The sequence below is a fragment of the Vespa velutina genome, chromosome 2, assembly GCF_912470025.1.
Source record: "Vespa velutina chromosome 2, iVesVel2.1, whole genome shotgun sequence".
In the NCBI taxonomy this organism is placed as follows: Eukaryota; Metazoa; Arthropoda; class Insecta; order Hymenoptera; family Vespidae; genus Vespa; species Vespa velutina.
Window position 1 is genome coordinate 5764018 of NC_062189.1, and position 17848 is coordinate 5781865.

At 26.9% G+C, this 17848-nt stretch overlaps 4 protein-coding genes across 12 annotated transcripts in view; 2 read left to right on the plus strand and 2 right to left on the minus strand.

Annotated features, from left to right (window-relative positions):
• LOC124946681 (ER membrane protein complex subunit 1) lies at window positions 1–6633 on the plus strand. 3 transcript variants are annotated; one of them, XM_047487725.1, is made up of 16 exons: window positions 1–257; window positions 384–499; window positions 687–870; window positions 1017–1070; window positions 1340–1495; window positions 1593–1929; window positions 2009–2312; window positions 2797–2817; window positions 3363–3535; window positions 3620–3781; window positions 3862–4146; window positions 4220–4415; window positions 4517–4714; window positions 4806–4931; window positions 5011–5238; window positions 5323–6633. In XM_047487725.1, exons 1-16 carry the CDS (start codon window positions 115–117, stop codon window positions 5481–5483), a joined length of 2844 nt encoding a protein of 947 aa, XP_047343681.1. In that variant the 5' UTR covers window positions 1–114; the 3' UTR covers window positions 5484–6633. The 3 variants fall into 3 exon arrangements, with proteins under 3 accessions (XP_047343681.1, XP_047343682.1, XP_047343683.1); XM_047487726.1 differs by lacking the exon at window positions 2797–2817 and having other exon boundaries at window positions 2–257; XM_047487727.1 differs by lacking the exon at window positions 1017–1070 and having other exon boundaries at window positions 3–257.
• On the minus strand, window positions 6188–11038 carry LOC124946680 (TELO2-interacting protein 1 homolog). Of its 3 annotated transcripts, none has more exons than XM_047487724.1 (13): window positions 10434–11038; window positions 10218–10354; window positions 10015–10140; window positions 9705–9769; window positions 9295–9617; window positions 8992–9203; window positions 8508–8906; window positions 8193–8432; window positions 7581–8126; window positions 7165–7465; window positions 6864–7092; window positions 6660–6794; window positions 6188–6558 (listed from the first exon to the last, which is right to left on the minus strand). In XM_047487724.1, the coding sequence occupies exons 1-13, from the start codon at window positions 10625–10627 to the stop codon at window positions 6481–6483; spliced, it is 2985 nt and encodes a 994-aa protein (XP_047343680.1). In that variant the 5' UTR covers window positions 10628–11038; the 3' UTR covers window positions 6188–6480. The 3 variants fall into 3 exon arrangements, with proteins under 3 accessions (XP_047343680.1, XP_047343679.1, XP_047343678.1); XM_047487723.1 differs by having other exon boundaries at window positions 8193–8369; window positions 9705–9882; window positions 9963–10140; XM_047487722.1 differs by having other exon boundaries at window positions 9705–9882; window positions 9963–10140; window positions 10434–11033.
• LOC124946682 (cation-independent mannose-6-phosphate receptor) overlaps window positions 11011–17848 on the plus strand; it is a 17117-nt gene continuing 10279 nt past the window's right edge. The window contains exons 1-13 of one of the 4 annotated variants that reach the window (XR_007100157.1): window positions 11011–11282; window positions 11361–11586; window positions 11657–11811; window positions 11899–12179; window positions 12269–12434; window positions 12520–12668; window positions 12750–12868; window positions 13416–13657; window positions 13749–13952; window positions 14023–14163; window positions 14262–14435; window positions 14518–14692; window positions 14779–14849. Coding sequence is in view for 3 of the 4 variants with exons in the window: in XM_047487729.1 (XP_047343685.1) it covers window positions 11229–11282; window positions 11361–11586; window positions 11657–11811; window positions 11899–12179; window positions 12269–12434; window positions 12520–12668; window positions 12750–12868; window positions 13416–13657; window positions 13749–13952; window positions 14023–14163; window positions 14262–14435; window positions 14518–14692; window positions 14779–14849 (2157 nt within the window). In the remaining variant the exon portion in view is untranslated. Of the gene's footprint in view, window positions 11283–11360; window positions 11587–11656; window positions 11816–11898; window positions 12180–12268; window positions 12435–12519; window positions 12669–12749; window positions 12869–13415; window positions 13658–13748; window positions 13953–14022; window positions 14164–14261; window positions 14436–14517; window positions 14693–14778; window positions 14850–17848 lie in introns of those variants that run through there. The other 3 variants (XM_047487730.1, XM_047487729.1, XM_047487731.1) reach the window with 3 other exon arrangements.
• LOC124946679 (protein toll) overlaps window positions 12670–17848 on the minus strand; it is a 12205-nt gene continuing 7026 nt past the window's right edge. For both annotated transcript variants that reach the window (XM_047487721.1, XM_047487720.1), the window contains exons 4-6: window positions 17534–17840; window positions 16762–17385; window positions 12670–16679 (exon numbers count right to left, since the gene is read on the minus strand). In XM_047487721.1, coding sequence (XP_047343677.1) covers window positions 15540–16679; window positions 16762–17385; window positions 17534–17840 — 2071 coding nt within the window. In that variant the 3' untranslated portion in view covers window positions 12670–15539. The remainder of the gene's footprint in view (window positions 16680–16761; window positions 17386–17533; window positions 17841–17848) is intronic.

Consider the following 17848-nt stretch of genomic DNA (forward strand, 5'->3'; position numbering starts at 1 on the left):
GTCAAACAGTCTTATACACTTTTATACTTTCACATGCCCTAGCTTCTGAGGGCCTAGCAGAAAAGTTAATAGAAGCCGATACCAGCTGATACTTTGATATACAGATTTTTCATCATGGCTTCCTTTGCATGGACTTTTAGAGGGAATATCAGCCGGTTTTTAACGGATGTACAGATATTGCAATATCTTATTGTATTTATAAGTTTATTTAATCTTTCTCTATGTCTTTATGAGGACCAAGTGGGAAAATTCGATTGGTAAATCACATTTCTATTATAATTCAGTGATCATCAGAATTAGCATTTCAAATAATACACAAATACACTTCATCGTAAATTACTATCCATCTCGTATATATTAGAATTTTTTTACTATAATTGTAGGAAACAAAATTATGTTGGCAAAATCAAATTTGCCAGTTTTGACACAATTTCAACGGCTAAAAAGATTATTGTTGCGACCGAAGAAAATGTTATTGCCGCATTAAATCTAAAAACAGGTATGGAATCTAATTAGCTTAACAATATATATAATATATATGGTATTATATATGTATTGTTATATTTTTAAATTTACAGATAGTTTATCATTGATATAATGTAACATTTATTTTTTCTCACATAAAATGTTGCAGAAATTGATATAAATAATTGAAAAAGAATGATAATTTTGTTATAATTTATCAGGTCAAATATTATGGAGAAGGGTATTAGAGAAAGGATACGCTGGTCGTATTCGTACATTGGGAGGTGTTGCAGATGGAGATCTGATATCTGTAAGTGGTGGAGTTCCAGCTCTTGTTCGTGCATGGGATTTAGCTACAGGGCATATACTTAATGAATGGCCAATTGCTGAACAAAACTCTGATAGGTTAGTCGAAGAAAATTGTGAAATATTAAAATTATATAGTGAAACTTTTTAAAGATAAATTTGTTACAATTCCATTCCATTGTAAAAAAATTGACTTCTTCTATGGAATCTAGAGGATTGATTATAGACTACAATTGATTTTTCAGACATGATTCTACATTTAGATCCTTTTCTACATTGGGATTGTATACTGCTAACAGGTTTTTTCTTCCATTCAGTGCACAATAATAATTGATGTATTTAACACTAAACACTTTAAAAAATACATATTACAATAACTTAAATATTCAATTTATATCACTTATTTTTATAATCTTATTTTTGCCAGGAAATATTAGAGAATGAAATATCAATATCATGAAATGGACTTTAAATGGAGAATTTAAAAATAGAATTTTTAATATATATGTTATATTATATAAAATTAATTGTTTTCATATATTATAAAATTAAATATTTTGTGACATAGAATAGAAGAAGTAAAATGGCATATCAAAGATGGAACATTACACCATATTTTACCTATCTACAATAGTGGAGTTGAGGTAACATCATATGATAGTAAAACTGGTGAAAAATTAAAATCAAGAAAAGTATCAGCTCCATTTATAACTTCTGAAACAGAGTAAGATTCATATAAATTACATTATTTATGTGATATATACTTATCTCTACTTATCTCTAGAATTATTGGTAAAAATTGTATTATTCTTTTTTCATAGATGTGTTTTAGTTGCCCCATATTTAGCTTGCTTAAAGGGGGACAATTCTTTAGGCATGCTGTTTTTAGTACATTTATTTAATACAAATATAGAACCTCAAATGGTTACTATAAATACTATATTTGGTGCTGGAACACAAGGACCATACCAATTGGAATCTGTACTTGGAGATGAAACTGTAATATCTATCACTGCAGATAACAATCAAAGGAAACGAATTCTTGTTGTTGGAGAAACTTCAGTTCCAATTCAAAGAGATATTGCAGGTGATACAACTCTATATATCACTTCTATAGATAATCAAAAAGTATTGCTAGAATCAACTTACAGAAATGAAGTAAGTAAAGATCGATTTTTATTTTATATATTTAAATATTCAATCTTATTTATTTTTAATCAATATATCTGTAATTTAGATTACAGAAGTTGTAGCAACAGATCTTTTGACATTTAATCCACTACCAAACATAACTGGAACTTCTTCACATGTTTCATTGTTATCACCTGTAATAGTGGCATCAGTTTGTGTACGTCAAACAAAAGGATTAACATGCCGTTATTTGTTGTCTTCACAAGATCATAGTATTGCATTGTTGCAACATAACAAATTAGTATGGGCAAGAGAAGAGGCACTTGCAAAAATTGTAGCTGTTGAAATTATTGAATTACCTATGTCAGATAGAGATCAAGCCATCGAAACAGAATTTGATCAGAAAGAAAGTATGTATAATTTTTTATTAATAATTATAAATTAAAGTTAAAATCATAAAGTATAATTGCATATGCATATTCCCCATCAAAAATATTGGGGAACAAAAGTAAAAAAATAAAAATAAAAGAAAACAAAAATATACGAAGTATAAGACATAACAGTTTTTCTGAACATATAAAGACATATTAAAAAATAGTTTTTTTATTTTTTGAGTTTTATGCCTGTACTGTCGTGAGTTGAAAATGTATCAGTATTTAAAACTGTTAAAGTTTACTACATACTGATGAATTGAGAATGCTTATGATATATCTACTTTTAAGATTTTGTATACTGTTATTACTTTTTAGTAAGTTTCACAGAAAAGCTTGCTATTGCAACTGTTAATAACTGTTGTGATTAACTGATACTATTTAGTGGCAATTAATTTCTGAGAAATAACATATTTCTTAAGTTATATTAATTAACTTTTCTTTTATGAATGGCTGCTGGCAGGTATTGATGTAGACATTTCATGTAAGTAGTGGAGCAGGAAAAACTAATTTGAAAAACATTTTTCTTACTGCTATCTACAAAATTTATATTTGCATGATTTAGCAGTATATATCTACAGTAGAAATATTAATGTTTACCCGCCTAAATTTAAATGTGTTCCTTTATGGATGCTTTAAAAGGATAAATTAAGTTTATAATAATTTTTTGCACAATATCATTAAAAGATAATATTCATTTAATATTCAACAATTTTTTATTAGGAAATATAGTTTTACATATATTTATGCATAGTTCAAAAGAAATCTTATGCATGTGCAATTAAAAAACAGATAGTGCTTACTATAAATATAGATGTATTAATTTTTATTATGCTAATTTGCAGATAAATCATAATTATTAAAATACCTGCTATATGCTAATTTTTATTATATGATTAACATAATAATACTTAAGCAATTGCAATAAATAGATATAAATATGCAAATATTTTTTATTTTTATTTCTTAATTTTGCTTTATTTCAAATTAATTTCGAATAATTTGTTTCTATTTTTTTTTTATACCCAGGGGATGTATTAAGCATGATGTTAAGAAGAATTATTTCTCAATTTAATCAAGCAAAAGCTTTTATACAATCTATGCTAGACTTGGTTCCACAGCAATCTAATCAACGAACCGATTTAGTACGAGATAAATTCAATTTACATAAAATGATTGTCACTGTTACATCAGCTGGAAAGGTATAAAAAAAATACAATGGATTATAATTTCTATATAATTTTACAATATTGCCACATAAAATATATTTTTATTTCGGTTTATAGATCTTTGGTATTGAAACTAGAAAAGGCGAAATTATTTGGCAACTTAAAATACCAAATATTCGTGGATTTAACAAAATATCAGATACAATGGTTTTATACGTACAACGAGGAAGTAGGCATTTTCCTTATCCACCTCAATGTGCATTATTAGCAGAAGATAAAGTACTGTTTCATTTGCATTTTAAATAATATTTTATAATATGATTTATTTCTATCAATAGTTACAATTGTTTATATCTTAGGTATCTGGAGAAGGTATTATATTTACATTCAATCCAATTACTGGACAGCCTTTAGATGGATTGATAAAATTAGGATACAGAATAAAACAATCTATGTTACTTCATGTAACGACAGATGATTTTCTACGAGGCATTCTTATACTCGATGCACGAGATAAAATTCATGTCTATCCTGAAAGTGCAACTACTATTGCAGCTTCTCTGGGAAAGAATACTTATATATTTACTGCAGATCAAACTACAGGCTTGTTATCTGGATTTTCTCTTTCATACAGTACATCTCAGGTCTTAAAAATATTAATAATTGCACAGTATAACAAAACAATTAAAAAATAATAACTGAGAATTTTTTTTATAGGAGTTAATAGCTCATAAAGTTTGGGAATTATTACTCTCTCCAAAAAATCAAAAAATAATACAAGTTATCTCAAAAAGTCCAATCGAACGTGTCCACTCTCAAGGTAGAGTTTTAAGTGATAGATCTGTCCTATATAAATACATCAATCCAAATTTAGTAGCAGTGGTATCAGAAGGTGTTGGAAGTACTCACAAAAGTGAGTATATTATAAAAATAATACTCCTATATTTAAAAAAAATTGTTATACAATTAACTAAAAATTATATATTTATATTTTTTTTTTTAATAATAATATAGATACACTCAATCTTTATTTACTGGATGTAGTATCAGGTGCCATGATATTTTCTATTGTGCATAAAAGAGTTCGTGGTCCATTTCATATAGTACATTCTGAGAACTGGTTGATATATAGCTATTTTAATGAAAAAAGTCGAAGAACAGAAATTGCAACTTTGGAACTTTATGAAGGAAAAATACAGAGTAATACAACAGGTAAATCAAGTAGCAACTATTCAAAAGTATCCTTCATACTTAATAAATATAATATATTATATATTCACATTATTATTTAATTATTTAACAGTGTTTTCTTCTTTGGTTACAACCAAATTACCGATTGTGGAAAGACAAGCATACATTTTTCCAGCATCAATAGAATATATGAGAGAGACTATTACAGAGAAAGGTATCACTAGTAAACATATTATAGGTATGTTTGTTTATTAATAATTTCTAAACATAAAAGAAATATATTCTTAATAATTGTAAATTATAACTGTACTTAACAGTTTCCCTAGCAAATGGTGGAATTATAGAGTTACCATGGATGATGGTGGATCCTAGACGTCCTATTAATCCTGAAATGCGTGAAGAAGGTGTTATACCATATATGCCTGAAATACCAATTCATATGGATACTATTATAAATTATAATCAAAGTATATTTAGAGTATTAGGCATTCATACTAGTCCTAGTGGTCTTGAGAGTACCTGTTTAGTTTTTGTATATGGATTAGGTAAGTTATAATGAAGTCAACTTTTTTAATAATTGTATAATTTGTGTACACAAAAATGCACATTTCATGTTATACTTTTAACAGATATGTTCTACACGCGAGTGGCACCATCTAAAACATTCGATGTGTTAAAAGAAGATTTCGACTATTATCTCATTGTAATAGTATTAGCAGCATTATTAATATCGTCATATGTAACGAAGAAATTGGCATCACAGAAGGCTCAGAAGCAGGCATGGAAATGATAACATTGATTTTAATAGAGAATCAATGTGTAACATTCTTAAGTATTTCATCACTATAGGCAAAGTTTTTGCTAATGATTTGTAAAAAAAACTGTTTTATAAATAGTTAATTATAATACGAAGTAAATGCATTAGCTTTGTTATCTATCCCAGAATTTTTTAACACAATGCTGTAGAATTTATATCTTTACTGGTACAAGGCGCACAGATTAGATAGTTTTCTTTTAAAAATTTTAAATCTACTAAGAGATATGCAATTTAATGCATGCTAAGAGGACCATACAATTAAAAGATTATCGTAAATATCTCATGTTTAAAGAATATCATTTTTTTTATAACCGACTTAAATAAATAGCATTTTTCTTTGAAAAAGAGTTTTTATATATACATATGTGTGTATATGTATATATATATATATATATATATATATATATATATATATATATATATATGCGCTGTAAGAAAAAATCTACATGTGCATATCTTGTACCCCTACAAAGGATATCCAATTTGTTATATCATCAAGTATTTTACATTGTCATGTAATATTTTCCAAAAAAAATTGTTTTCATAATTAATTATGATGTTTTTAAAAAATGTGTAAAATACATTGCTTTTGTTAACATAATTATTATTTTATTTCTTTTCACAAGTCCATGATAATGATGGTATTAAATCTTATTCCGCATGTATGTGAATATTTCTTAAGTATACAAATTTAAATAATAAAATAATTTCGAGCACATTCCACTTCAGAAACTTGAAGAGATGTAGCTTTCTTATAATAATAGCAGTGTGTATTTCATACATATATATTGTGTAGTTATTTATGATTATTGAATGTAAATCACCTACATGTTTCTAGAAGACTTTTAGTCACATGGAAAAAATATTTTTCGTAGTAGTTTCCCGTATAAGTTTGCGAGTATATACATATTTATTTTATTGATTATATTCTTATATTTAGAAATAACTTTTTATTATCTCCTGTGTTTGACTAGATTTTTTCTTGGATATATGTAATTATTATTCTTACATTTTTGAGATATTCATTTGGTATAGCATTTTCTGTAATCTGAAAGAATGTAAAATAATGATGTATAAAATTCATATATTGAAAAAAGAAAATAAAGAAATATTTGAAAACATGTATAACTTTTTAAACATATACATTACCTTCAAGTCTTCCAAATTGAACGTTTTATTGGTTGGAATTTTTGCTATTTTAGAATGCCAAATACTAAGACATTTCACCCAAACAATATCGCTATTATAATTAGCAAGTTCTTTATACATATTTACGCAACAATTCTGCAACAAGTATTATACAATTAATCTCTTTTATGTTAGTATATTATTCAACATTAATAAGAACTTTACTTGTAATAGTGGATGTTGATGTGAACTGAGATATGGTTCTGTTATACTCAATACATTCCATACATCCTTTTCACGAAGTTTAAGATCTTTTACAATTTGGCTCAATGTAGATATCAATTTTCTTTGAAGTTTGTACATTTGTGTGAACTTATAAACTGCATCAATGGGCTTATTATAGCTTTCTTTAGCAGATTTATTCAAAAACTTTGATAATGCCGGCAGTATTTGTCTATATTGTTATTAGACAATTAAAAATTTTAATTTAATTTTTTTTTATATAAACCAATATAATCTGACTTACTTTAATGTTCTGCACCTAATGAAATCTTTAGAAATATGTGCAAGTACACAAAATAATTGCCATGCACGATTAATAACAAGTACATTTTGATCTTGAAATCTGTCTACTAATGGATGCCAAAGTTGATGTACAATTGGTAATAATTGATTTTCCCATTTGATTAAAATTGGTAAAGCTTCCTCTAAAGTTAACATAGCAATGAGTGATTGTTTTATATCTTTTGAAGGTAGAAAATGTAAGCATCTTTTCAAAACATCTTCAATCATTTGTATATGTATTGGTAAAGATTTATTATTCTCTTCTATAAAAAAAAAAAGATCTTTTATTTACTTTAATTTAAAATAATGATAAATGATGTTTATTATGCACTCATACTAAGATATATATATATAATTATAAATTTGAAAATATAATACCTTCCTCCAGAGCTATCGGATTGATTTCAGATTCTTCATTGTGTATTTCTGTAGTTTGTATGTCCGTATTTGTATCATTAAAATTTTGGTCAATTTTTTCATTTGCTTTTTTTGCTTCATAATATTCTAATAAATTTTGTATAATAATCTCTGCAGAATCTTTTTGTGTTAATGTAGGTGATACTACTGTTACATCTGTGTTTGAGTCTGATACTAATCTCTTTATATACATTATAAATATATAAAAAACTTTTAAAAAAGAATACGTATTTCGTTTTTGAAAGACAGTATTTAACTGCAGAAGAACATCTTGTACAATTTCTTTTAAACATGGTAATACATCCATAGAACTATATTTCATCACAACTCCAACAACATCAAGGACTCCTGGATTTCTTTCTAATCTACGTAATTTAACAGTAACATGATAAGAGAAATAATCGACATTAACACGTAAAAGATCTCCTATTGTTTTATGTTTTTGTGATTCTGCAATATTTTGTAGAGTTTGAATTCCTACATAACTTAAAAGACTATTTGGACTTCCTGTAATAAAAATATAATAAAAATAACACATCTATACATATATAAATAAATGAGAGTAAATATTACCTGCTCTTTCAATAATTAAATATAAAGTCTTAAGTAGAAAACTTTCATAATTGTCTTCTAAATTCTTTGCAATTTGCCCTAAACCTTCTGTTAAAAGGCAACATTGTACTACATTATTCTGTGCAACACATAATGGTATATCTTCTGTAACTTCGAGAGGTAAATACCAAAAATCTTCTGTAGTATAAAATTCAATTATTTCCTTATATAAGGACAATGTTGATGTATTTTTAATAGGAACTATAATATTACAAAATTAATAATTTAATTTGTTTGTAGAAAATCTAAATATTTTAAGAAAAATATTTTATTTACCATTTACTATGGAATTAAGTAGAAATATTAATTCTTTTCTATGTTGAGATACATTATACATTGCTTGAAGAATATTATCAACTAAAATTCTTAAATCACTGTATGTTCCCAGAAGCTGACATATTGTAAAAATTTTTTCTTTACAACAAATATCCTGAATGAACTTAAATTGTCTCCATGAATGTGTTTGGCTGTGATGAGTCAAATTATCAAGATCTTTTACACCAATATCTTCTAAAAGAGTAATATCACTGCAATCTATTTCAATCATGTATAAAAGAGCCTGTAACAATCTCTGTACGTGTGCCGCTGATTGTATAGTAGTAGGCAATCTTTCTTTTCCTAATAATCGTAAATATCCACAGAGGTGATTTAAACCTACTAGTTGTTCACTATCATCTGTAAATTATATGAATATTGAATATATCAGAAAAAGATATAAATTTTTTCTATACAAATTACAATATATGAATAATATTAATACCAGAACTTCTTACGATACGTGGCAATTGTGTAAGTAACTTGTAAAAACTTTCTTCTAATAATTCAATCAATGGTCTCATATCTATATTCTGCATATAAGATTCATTAACTTTATCTAGTGCTTTTTTAGCTTCTTCTTTGACTTCTTCATTGTCATCTTCAGATAAGGAAATCAAATATTCTATTAACTCCATAATGCTTGGTTTCATATTTCTTTATAGAATGAATATATGTCAATATATATATTTATATATATATCATAAGTTGTAATTAAAAATATAATATTTATCATAAGTGATTATACCTGGCACACATTGTAATTAATAAACTAATACTCGTAGCTAATTCTTTTCTGACTTTATAATGTGAATGTTTTCTTAAAGAACCCATTGCTTGTATAAGTATGTTTAATTTAACAGCTGCGGCATTCAGCCACTCTTGATTCCTTGTAGTAGAATTTAGAAACTTTTCAATTCCAGCAGCTCCTTCAAGACGTAATTTTTTTCCTAATGGATCAATTGAATTTGTTTGTTGTTTATTAAAGCTAATAACTGAAGGCATATTTTCTTCATTATCTGTATCTTGCATTACAATACATATTATTCTAGCCCATGCTCTGATAGCCATCTAAAATTATTTTAGTGTATTGTTTATTTTTATTCTATGTTTATATAATAAGTAAAGTATAATAATAACATATATAAATTTTAATACCATTGTAATCTTATGTCCCTGAATATCACTTCCCATAGCAATTTCTTGTAATCCACTAGCAATACCTGGTAAAAATAACATGATTGTGTCTGCTATTTGGTTTGTCAAAACAATATCAGACTTATCTGAAGAATCATTTACATAGCACAAGGTCATTATTGTTTCAATAGCTATTAACCTGTATCATTAAATAATTTCATACAATTTCTATATTTTTAGTATAAGAACAAAAATGAAATAATAATGTATATAAATCACCTCAGGGAACGTGACTTTTCATATTTAGCTATTAATACACATAAATATATACCATGAGCAAGTGTAGGTGCATATTGTCGTGTATATAATTCTTCAATAACATTCGTAAAACAACGATTTAATAAATCTTGAAGACAGAGAAGTACTGTTTCTTTTAATTCTTCATGTGAAGAAATAACTGTAAAATTATTTTCAGTTATAAAAAGATATATGATTACCATTAGTTTTACTTAATAAATAAGAATTATTACGCACTCTTTTGTGATTGATTTTTATCATAAATTTGAGATAAAATGACAGTGTATAATTTATTAAAAGATTTAAAATTTGTTATCCTGGCTTTTGATAGAACAGTTCTTATGATCTTCACTAAATGTTCCTTTGAATGTTTACTAAGAAAAAAAGAATAAACCATGTATAGATAGAATATCACGTTTATTAATATAATAAAAATATGAATTTCTATGTTACCTGACATTCTCATTTTGTAAATGAACAATTACAGGGAACAGAATATAATCAAGTAAATCTTGAATAATACCATCTGAGATTGTTTTTATACAATCTATGATTTGCGACGCACATTTTATACTCGGATCTTTGATTAACGAATCACAAAGAGGTTTCAGTGTTATAAAACCTTTTTGAACTGCATGTCGTTCCATAATTATTAAACAAAATGATATCTATAAATTTTATTTACTTCATATGATTATCTTATGTTAGCAATAGAGAAGTTATTATTTTTAATTCGTGTTCTGTGCGTTTTTACATAATAAAATAGTAATTAGATATAATTTATAAATATATAAATTATACAAATTAATAACTATACAAATATATAACAAGAAATTGATGCCGTGACTGACTTAGTATTACGGTCTTTGGAAATAACATAGTAAAAAATAAAATTTGTATTTTACTCTCAGTCGCTTTTTATTCAGCGATACTTCGATCTTCCAGTTAATTCTAATTATAATCGATATTCTACGACTTAATAATCGATGTCTCAACAGGTTTTCTCGAAACGATTAATCGATAGGTTGCATCGAGTTTTATTTCATAATGTTATGTTTGAAAATAATTCTAACCTAAATGTTTTGCTATCAGGAGCGACCGTAATTTATGATATCATAATTAGTCATCCGTATTTATGTGTATGTTTGTGTGGATAATTCACGTCAGTATATTGAACTTACTTGTTATGTATTTTACTAGAAGATATATTGTCATTGCAATTTACGAAAGAATCTTCGAATTAGAAAGATGTACAACTTAAACGTCTTTATTGTCTTGTGTTCTATTTCAACAATTAGTTTGGTACGAATCAAATCTTCTCGATCAAACATACGTATGTATTTATAATAATATTTTTATTTAATTTTTGTTGTTATACAGGGTAATATACCGATTAAGACGAAATCTTACTGTGAATTCAATGAAGAAATCTTTAGTCATTTTTATAATTTAACTAAACTATCAAAACCTGGAGAGGATATCGAAATTCGTCATAATTCTAATGAAACTATACGAATGCAATTATGTTCACCATTGATAAAAAAGTGCAATGGGAAGGATGGATATTCTATATGCCTAGAAAAAAACAACAAAGAAATAGGAATAGGTAAATACATCTTTTCTTATTGTCGTGTATTTTATGAAAACAAAGCATTTAATTTCTATTATTTTTATAGGAAAAGTAGTACCAAGGTTAGTAACTACATCTGGAAAGATACATTTTACATTTAATGGTGACAAATGTAAACCAGGTATCAATTATGTAGTTCATGTTATTATGATATGTGATTATTCTATAACAAGTCATTCAGTACCAACTATATTTAAACAAGCAAGTAATTTTAAATATATTTAAAATATATGTTTGTCATTACAATGCTTTTTGTCTTTGACATGTTAATGTGATCATTATTTACAGGGAAGTGAATTATGTCAATTTTATATGATATGGAAAAGTGCTTTTGCGTGCGCTAATAGAAAGGAAATAAATTGTACTGTGATTAATCCTTCTGATGGTTCTCATTATGATCTTTCACCATTGAAAAGATATTCAGAAAATTATGTTATATATGCAGGAAAAAATACCTCTCTCGAAATAACATTGAATGTTTGTCATTCCGTAATATTTGGATATGAAGCAATCTGTCAAATGAATTCAGGAGCTTGTCTTCATGATCCTGTAGAAGCACCTACATTAGGGTATATATATAAAATTTATTTAAAAAATATAAATTTTTATTAAAGTAATAAAGAAGTATTTATAGATGTATATATTGTTTCAAATTCAGGTACATAAATTTGGGAGATGTTCAAAAAACTCCTGTTTTTGATTCCTCCAATCATTTGCAATTGAATTATGAAGATGGAGCTATGTGTAAGAAAAAACAACAGAAAGGGCAACAGAAGGAACATATTCGAACAACTATTACATTTATCTGTAATTTAGAAGCTAAAGTGAGTATTTTATCAATGAACTTGTTACTTAAAGATAGCGATTAAAAAAAATTATATGTAGTTATTATTATAATTACTTCACTAGGATACACTTCCAGAGGTAACAGAAACTGATGGCTGTCATTATCAGTTGAAATGGATTACAGCAGCTGCTTGTAGTTTAGAACAATTACGTGAATATAGTGCAAAAACAGCAGGAAGATGTACTATAAATAATCCTATTACAAATTTCACGTAAGAATTAAATTTTGTATTTAAATAATTACATTCAGTTAACTTCTAACTCTTCACAGTAATTTATACTCTTTCGTGCAGGTATGATTTACAATCTTTAATGAATAAAGATTTCAATGTCACCTCACTGTCACAGGGTACAAAGTATAAGTTCAGAGTATGTGGAGCTATTGCAGATAATACATGTAAAGCAGGAACAGGTTAAGTATTTTGGTATATACAATTAAGATTTTATTAAACTAACACTATATATTGTGAAATTCAAAGGTATTGCAATTTATTGATAAAATTGTATATGAAAGAGTGAGGTGGTAACTTGTTTCGTGAAGGAACAACTTATGTTGCCATCTTAAGAAAGTTCCTAAAAACTATTGTCTTTTGTACTTTAATTTATCAACGAATTACAATATTAATACTAATGTATTGTACTCAATGAGCTTGATTATTGCTACTTTACCAAACTGGTATGAATATCTTAATCTATAACTCTACATATCGAAAATACATGCATTGCATATATTGTATGCTTTTTATGCATTATTTATTTATATATATCTTTGATATCATCACTCTTTGAGAAGTATAAGTATAATAATAGAATGATCCTACGATGATAATACTCAATGAACTTCATATTTAATTGTTCTTAAATAAATGAAAATCTTTCAGGAAAAATAACGTTTAATTTTTGTTAATAAATAAAATATAGTTGGAATGGCTTATAAATATTAAAACTCACATATTTAGGAGTTTGTCTTAAAGAAAATGGTACATCTCTGGGTATGGCTAACGCAAATCTGATGTGGCAGCAGGGTGGACCTTACTTAAATTATACGGATGGTGACAAATGTAACAATAATCAATATCGTCAAACATTTATTGCATTTTTATGTGGACCTGAAGGATCATTAAACGATCCAATTATTATGGAAGAAAATCCTTGTCAATTAATTATTCACTGGAATCTTAATTTGGTTTGTGAAAAAAGAGTAAGTAATAAATCAGAAATTGTTTATGAAGTTAAATATATTAATTCTCAATATTCTGTGACATTTTAATAAATAAAATATTTCATTTTAGATCAAATGTGCCACTGTAGATAATGAAATTAATTTAACTCCTTTAATAAGTTCAACTAACAATTATATTGTAAAAATAAATAGTACTATATTTTATATAAATGTATGTCGACCTATAATACCTACTCCAGACTTAAAATGTGCACACGGTAGTGCAATTTGTAAAGCTTCATTAAATGCTGATAATGTACTTGTAGAAGAAGTTGTAAGTATATAATTAACTATGAAATTGTATATTTTCGTAAAAATTATTAATATATAATACTTTATTTTAGAATTTAGGTTTTCCTAAAGAAGCGCCACAAATAAATAAAGATCAAATAACTTTGCGTTACCTCGAAGGTTCGGCATGTCCAGAAAGAATGGATACTAAAATTTCATCAGTTTTGGTATTTGTTTGCGATGATAGAAATGAAGTACGGATTTTTAAATTATTTAATATTCACGTTTATAAAAAAATAAATTATTTGACTTTTTTTATAGATATATATCAAATACATTATTTTATTCTTAGGGGTTGCCAGAATTTAAAGAATATAATAATTGTACATATACTTTTGAATGGAAAACTAATATTGCTTGTGGAGCTATCATGGGCAACTGGATACCACCGTGTATAATAAAAGATCGATTTCTTTTAAATCAATTCGATCTTTCTTTATTGTATAAAAAACAACCAATACATTATGTGAGTCTTCATTCCGTTCAAAAACATTAATTTATAACTTAAAAAAAAATAGAGTGTAAATTATTATCAATTAAAATTATAGGTGCAAAGTAAAGAAAAAAATTACAGTATAAATATTTGTGGAGCACAAGAAAATTGTAATGGCTTCGCAGTGTGTCAAGGATCTAACAATTATGGATCTTTATCGAATGTTATTTTTGATTATAATCGAAATAGTATAAAACTTGAATATTTCAATGGCAGTAAATGTTTTAATAGTAAGTAAAAAAAATAAATCTATATTTTTTTACGATCCGTATGAATCTTTGATTTTTTTGTTATATTTTTATGTTAACTGTTACAGGTTCCTATATGTCGGAAATCAAGTTTATATGCAATGAATCGATTGAAATTGGCGAACCAAGGCTGTCATGGGTAAGTAAAATTACTTTTTGCGTTATTTTACTTTTAATTGTATTTATTAAGAGATTCTTTCGGTTTGTTTGCTTTCTGAAACTAGTTCGTACTATTATTTTTCTTATTTTTTAAAATCCAAAATATACACTATAAATATATTGAATGAAAATGTTGAAAATATATACAAATGCTTAAACTATCGTTTTTCTAAATAAAATTGATTCGAATATAATGATAATAAATTGCATATAAAATGATAGTCAATGTGAAATGATTATTATATACATGGAAAAGTAATAATAGGGCATATAGGACTAGCTTACATTAATGCGTAATATTGCATATTAGAAATTAAGAGTTGTTCCAAAATTATTATATTTTGTATTAGAGTATTTATATTTAATTATAATACCTAAACAAATATGATGATTTTGAACAAGTCTTGCTCAATATTTCTATATGTTTTTTTCAACGATATATGGATAATTTCGTAGAAAAAAAATATAACTAAATAAAAAAAATTATACTAATAATTAGTATTACGATTACATTGTTTGGATTTCAGTCCTTTCAGTCGAAGTTTGAATAAATTCAAAGTTATTTATGCTTCTTAAAAATTATTAAAAAACACAGATAAATCGAGTAACTTAGAATATCTCACAGGCGTGATTTTGATATTGCACTATTTTGATATTACTTATTTTAGAATTAAACAGTAGTGCATTGCATTTTATTTATCAAGTTTTTATGGATCGCTTTGCATTCTGGTACAATATTGAATCTCTTACTATCATTCAATTTAGTTATTTCATTTTCATCGTTGTTCCCGTAGGGATCTTTGTCACTTTGGTCACATATGAACACTTTAAGTGAATCCGCCGGTGGAGTAGTCACAGCTGGTGGTGTATCAGGGATTCCAGATGGATATATTAATTCTTTCTTTTCTCCATTGATTTGTATACAAGGATAATGTTTCTCAAAGATTTTCTTTTTAATTAGTTTTCTCGTAAGTTCTGGCGGATGTGGTAACGCGTATCTCAACTTATCCCAAAACCACGGATCGCCCCATTTAACATACGTATTCATATTTATGTAAGCTTTGAATTCAGTATCTAAATTATCCGTAGGGCCAATATCACCATATAAAATTAATATAACTCTGGCTCTACCTTCGTTCATAGCTTGGCTGTGAGCTGCACGAAATTCCATCGCACCCCAAACACTTTCTAAAAAGTTAGGTGACACTATAACAATCGTTCTCCTCGATTGTTCCACTGAACGTGTGATTTGCGTTGGAATCCATTCACCTGCTAGCCAATCACGGTAATGCAAACACAATTTGTACGGTCTTGGACCATTTTCCAACTTTGGTACCAATTCGTTTACAACAAATTCTTCGTCTTTATGCGAATAACTTATAAATGCATCATATATCTTTTCCTTATCTAATTCGTCTTCTGTGACGAACCATAAACAACATTGACGGGCGTACAACCAAACTTTGATTTCTCGTTGGTATTTGTAATATAGTGCTACTAGTCCACCGATAAACAAACACAATAATGCGACTGTAAAGCTTATGCCAATGACTATCACTGTCTCGATTGGACAAAAATCATTAATAGTCATTTCTAACATAGAAATATTCATGTTATTACACGTGACTTTTCTTAAATCAGGAAGATCTATTAGTTTCGATTGGATAAAGCTAAGCAAGTCTCGTGCATCGCAGTCGCATTTCCATGGATTCTTATGCAAAGTAAGTTTTTTCAGTGAAGTCATATTCCTCAAGTAATCCAGTACATCCAAATCAATTCTAGATATATTGTTATTATGCAATTCTAATACCTGAAAATGAAGAAGAAGAAGAAATTGTAATTCATCTTTCTATCAGATAAAATGAATAAAAATAAAATGAGGAATACCGTACTTTTAGATTTTTTGGTAATTTGTCAAGTGAAATTTTAGTGATATTGTTGTTAGACAGAATTAAATCCGTCACATATTCTGATCCTAAAAGTTCTGTAGACGGTGCTTCTATTAAAGCATTTCCAGTAATATTCAATTTTATATGATAACCTTTAATAGGTTTCAAATCGTTCATTTCTGCCTTGTCGATCAATAGTTCAGACAAATTTGTATATGAGCAATCTATTAAACGAGCTTTATCTTCCGGGATTATCCAACAAGAACAATTAACTGGACACTTGCTTTTAACATACAAGTGTTGTTCCTCGACACATTTTAAAGTCTTCGAATGTAATCGACTAATTTCTATTTCGTCTACTCCATTTGGTTCGACGCACGTTAAATTTCCTGTTACAATGTGAAAGTAATTTTGAACATTTGGATGCATTCTACCCTCGAGAAAACGCAAAAATTCGTACAAATTACAATCACAGAGTAAGGGATTATGTTCGACGTATATGATCACGTCTCGTGGAGTCTCTTGAAAACTTCCGATAATTTCGGCTTGGCCCAATAAAATGTGTCTTATTTTATTATAACTCAGATTGACTTTAATTTCTTTCGATACGAATTGCAAATCTTCCATCTATAAAGAAAGAAAAAAAAAAAAGAAAAAATAAATAACATAAAAGAATGATTATTCAAATCAAAAAGTTTGTTTTATTTTTTGTTCTTATCATTTTGATTAATGAAGTACTTTAGAATTTATATTGAAATTGAAAAATTATATTTACCGATATGATGTTTATGTCGTTGTAACTGAGATCTAATAATCGTAAATGCGTGCCACTTATCAACCAATCGCTATATATTTCTGATATATTATTGTTAGATAAATATAATTCTTCCAGCAAATCACATTTATAAAATGGTGACAGATTAATATTCTGATATTCGGATGAATTCAATTGAAGCTCGTTGTGAGAGAATTTAGCAACTCGTAGATTTCTTACGTAAGTAAAAGTGTTACTGTCGATGGTTTTTAATTTATTTTTTTCCATGTTCAGTTCAGTTAGAGATTTCAAGCCTTCGAATAAATGTCTGAAAAA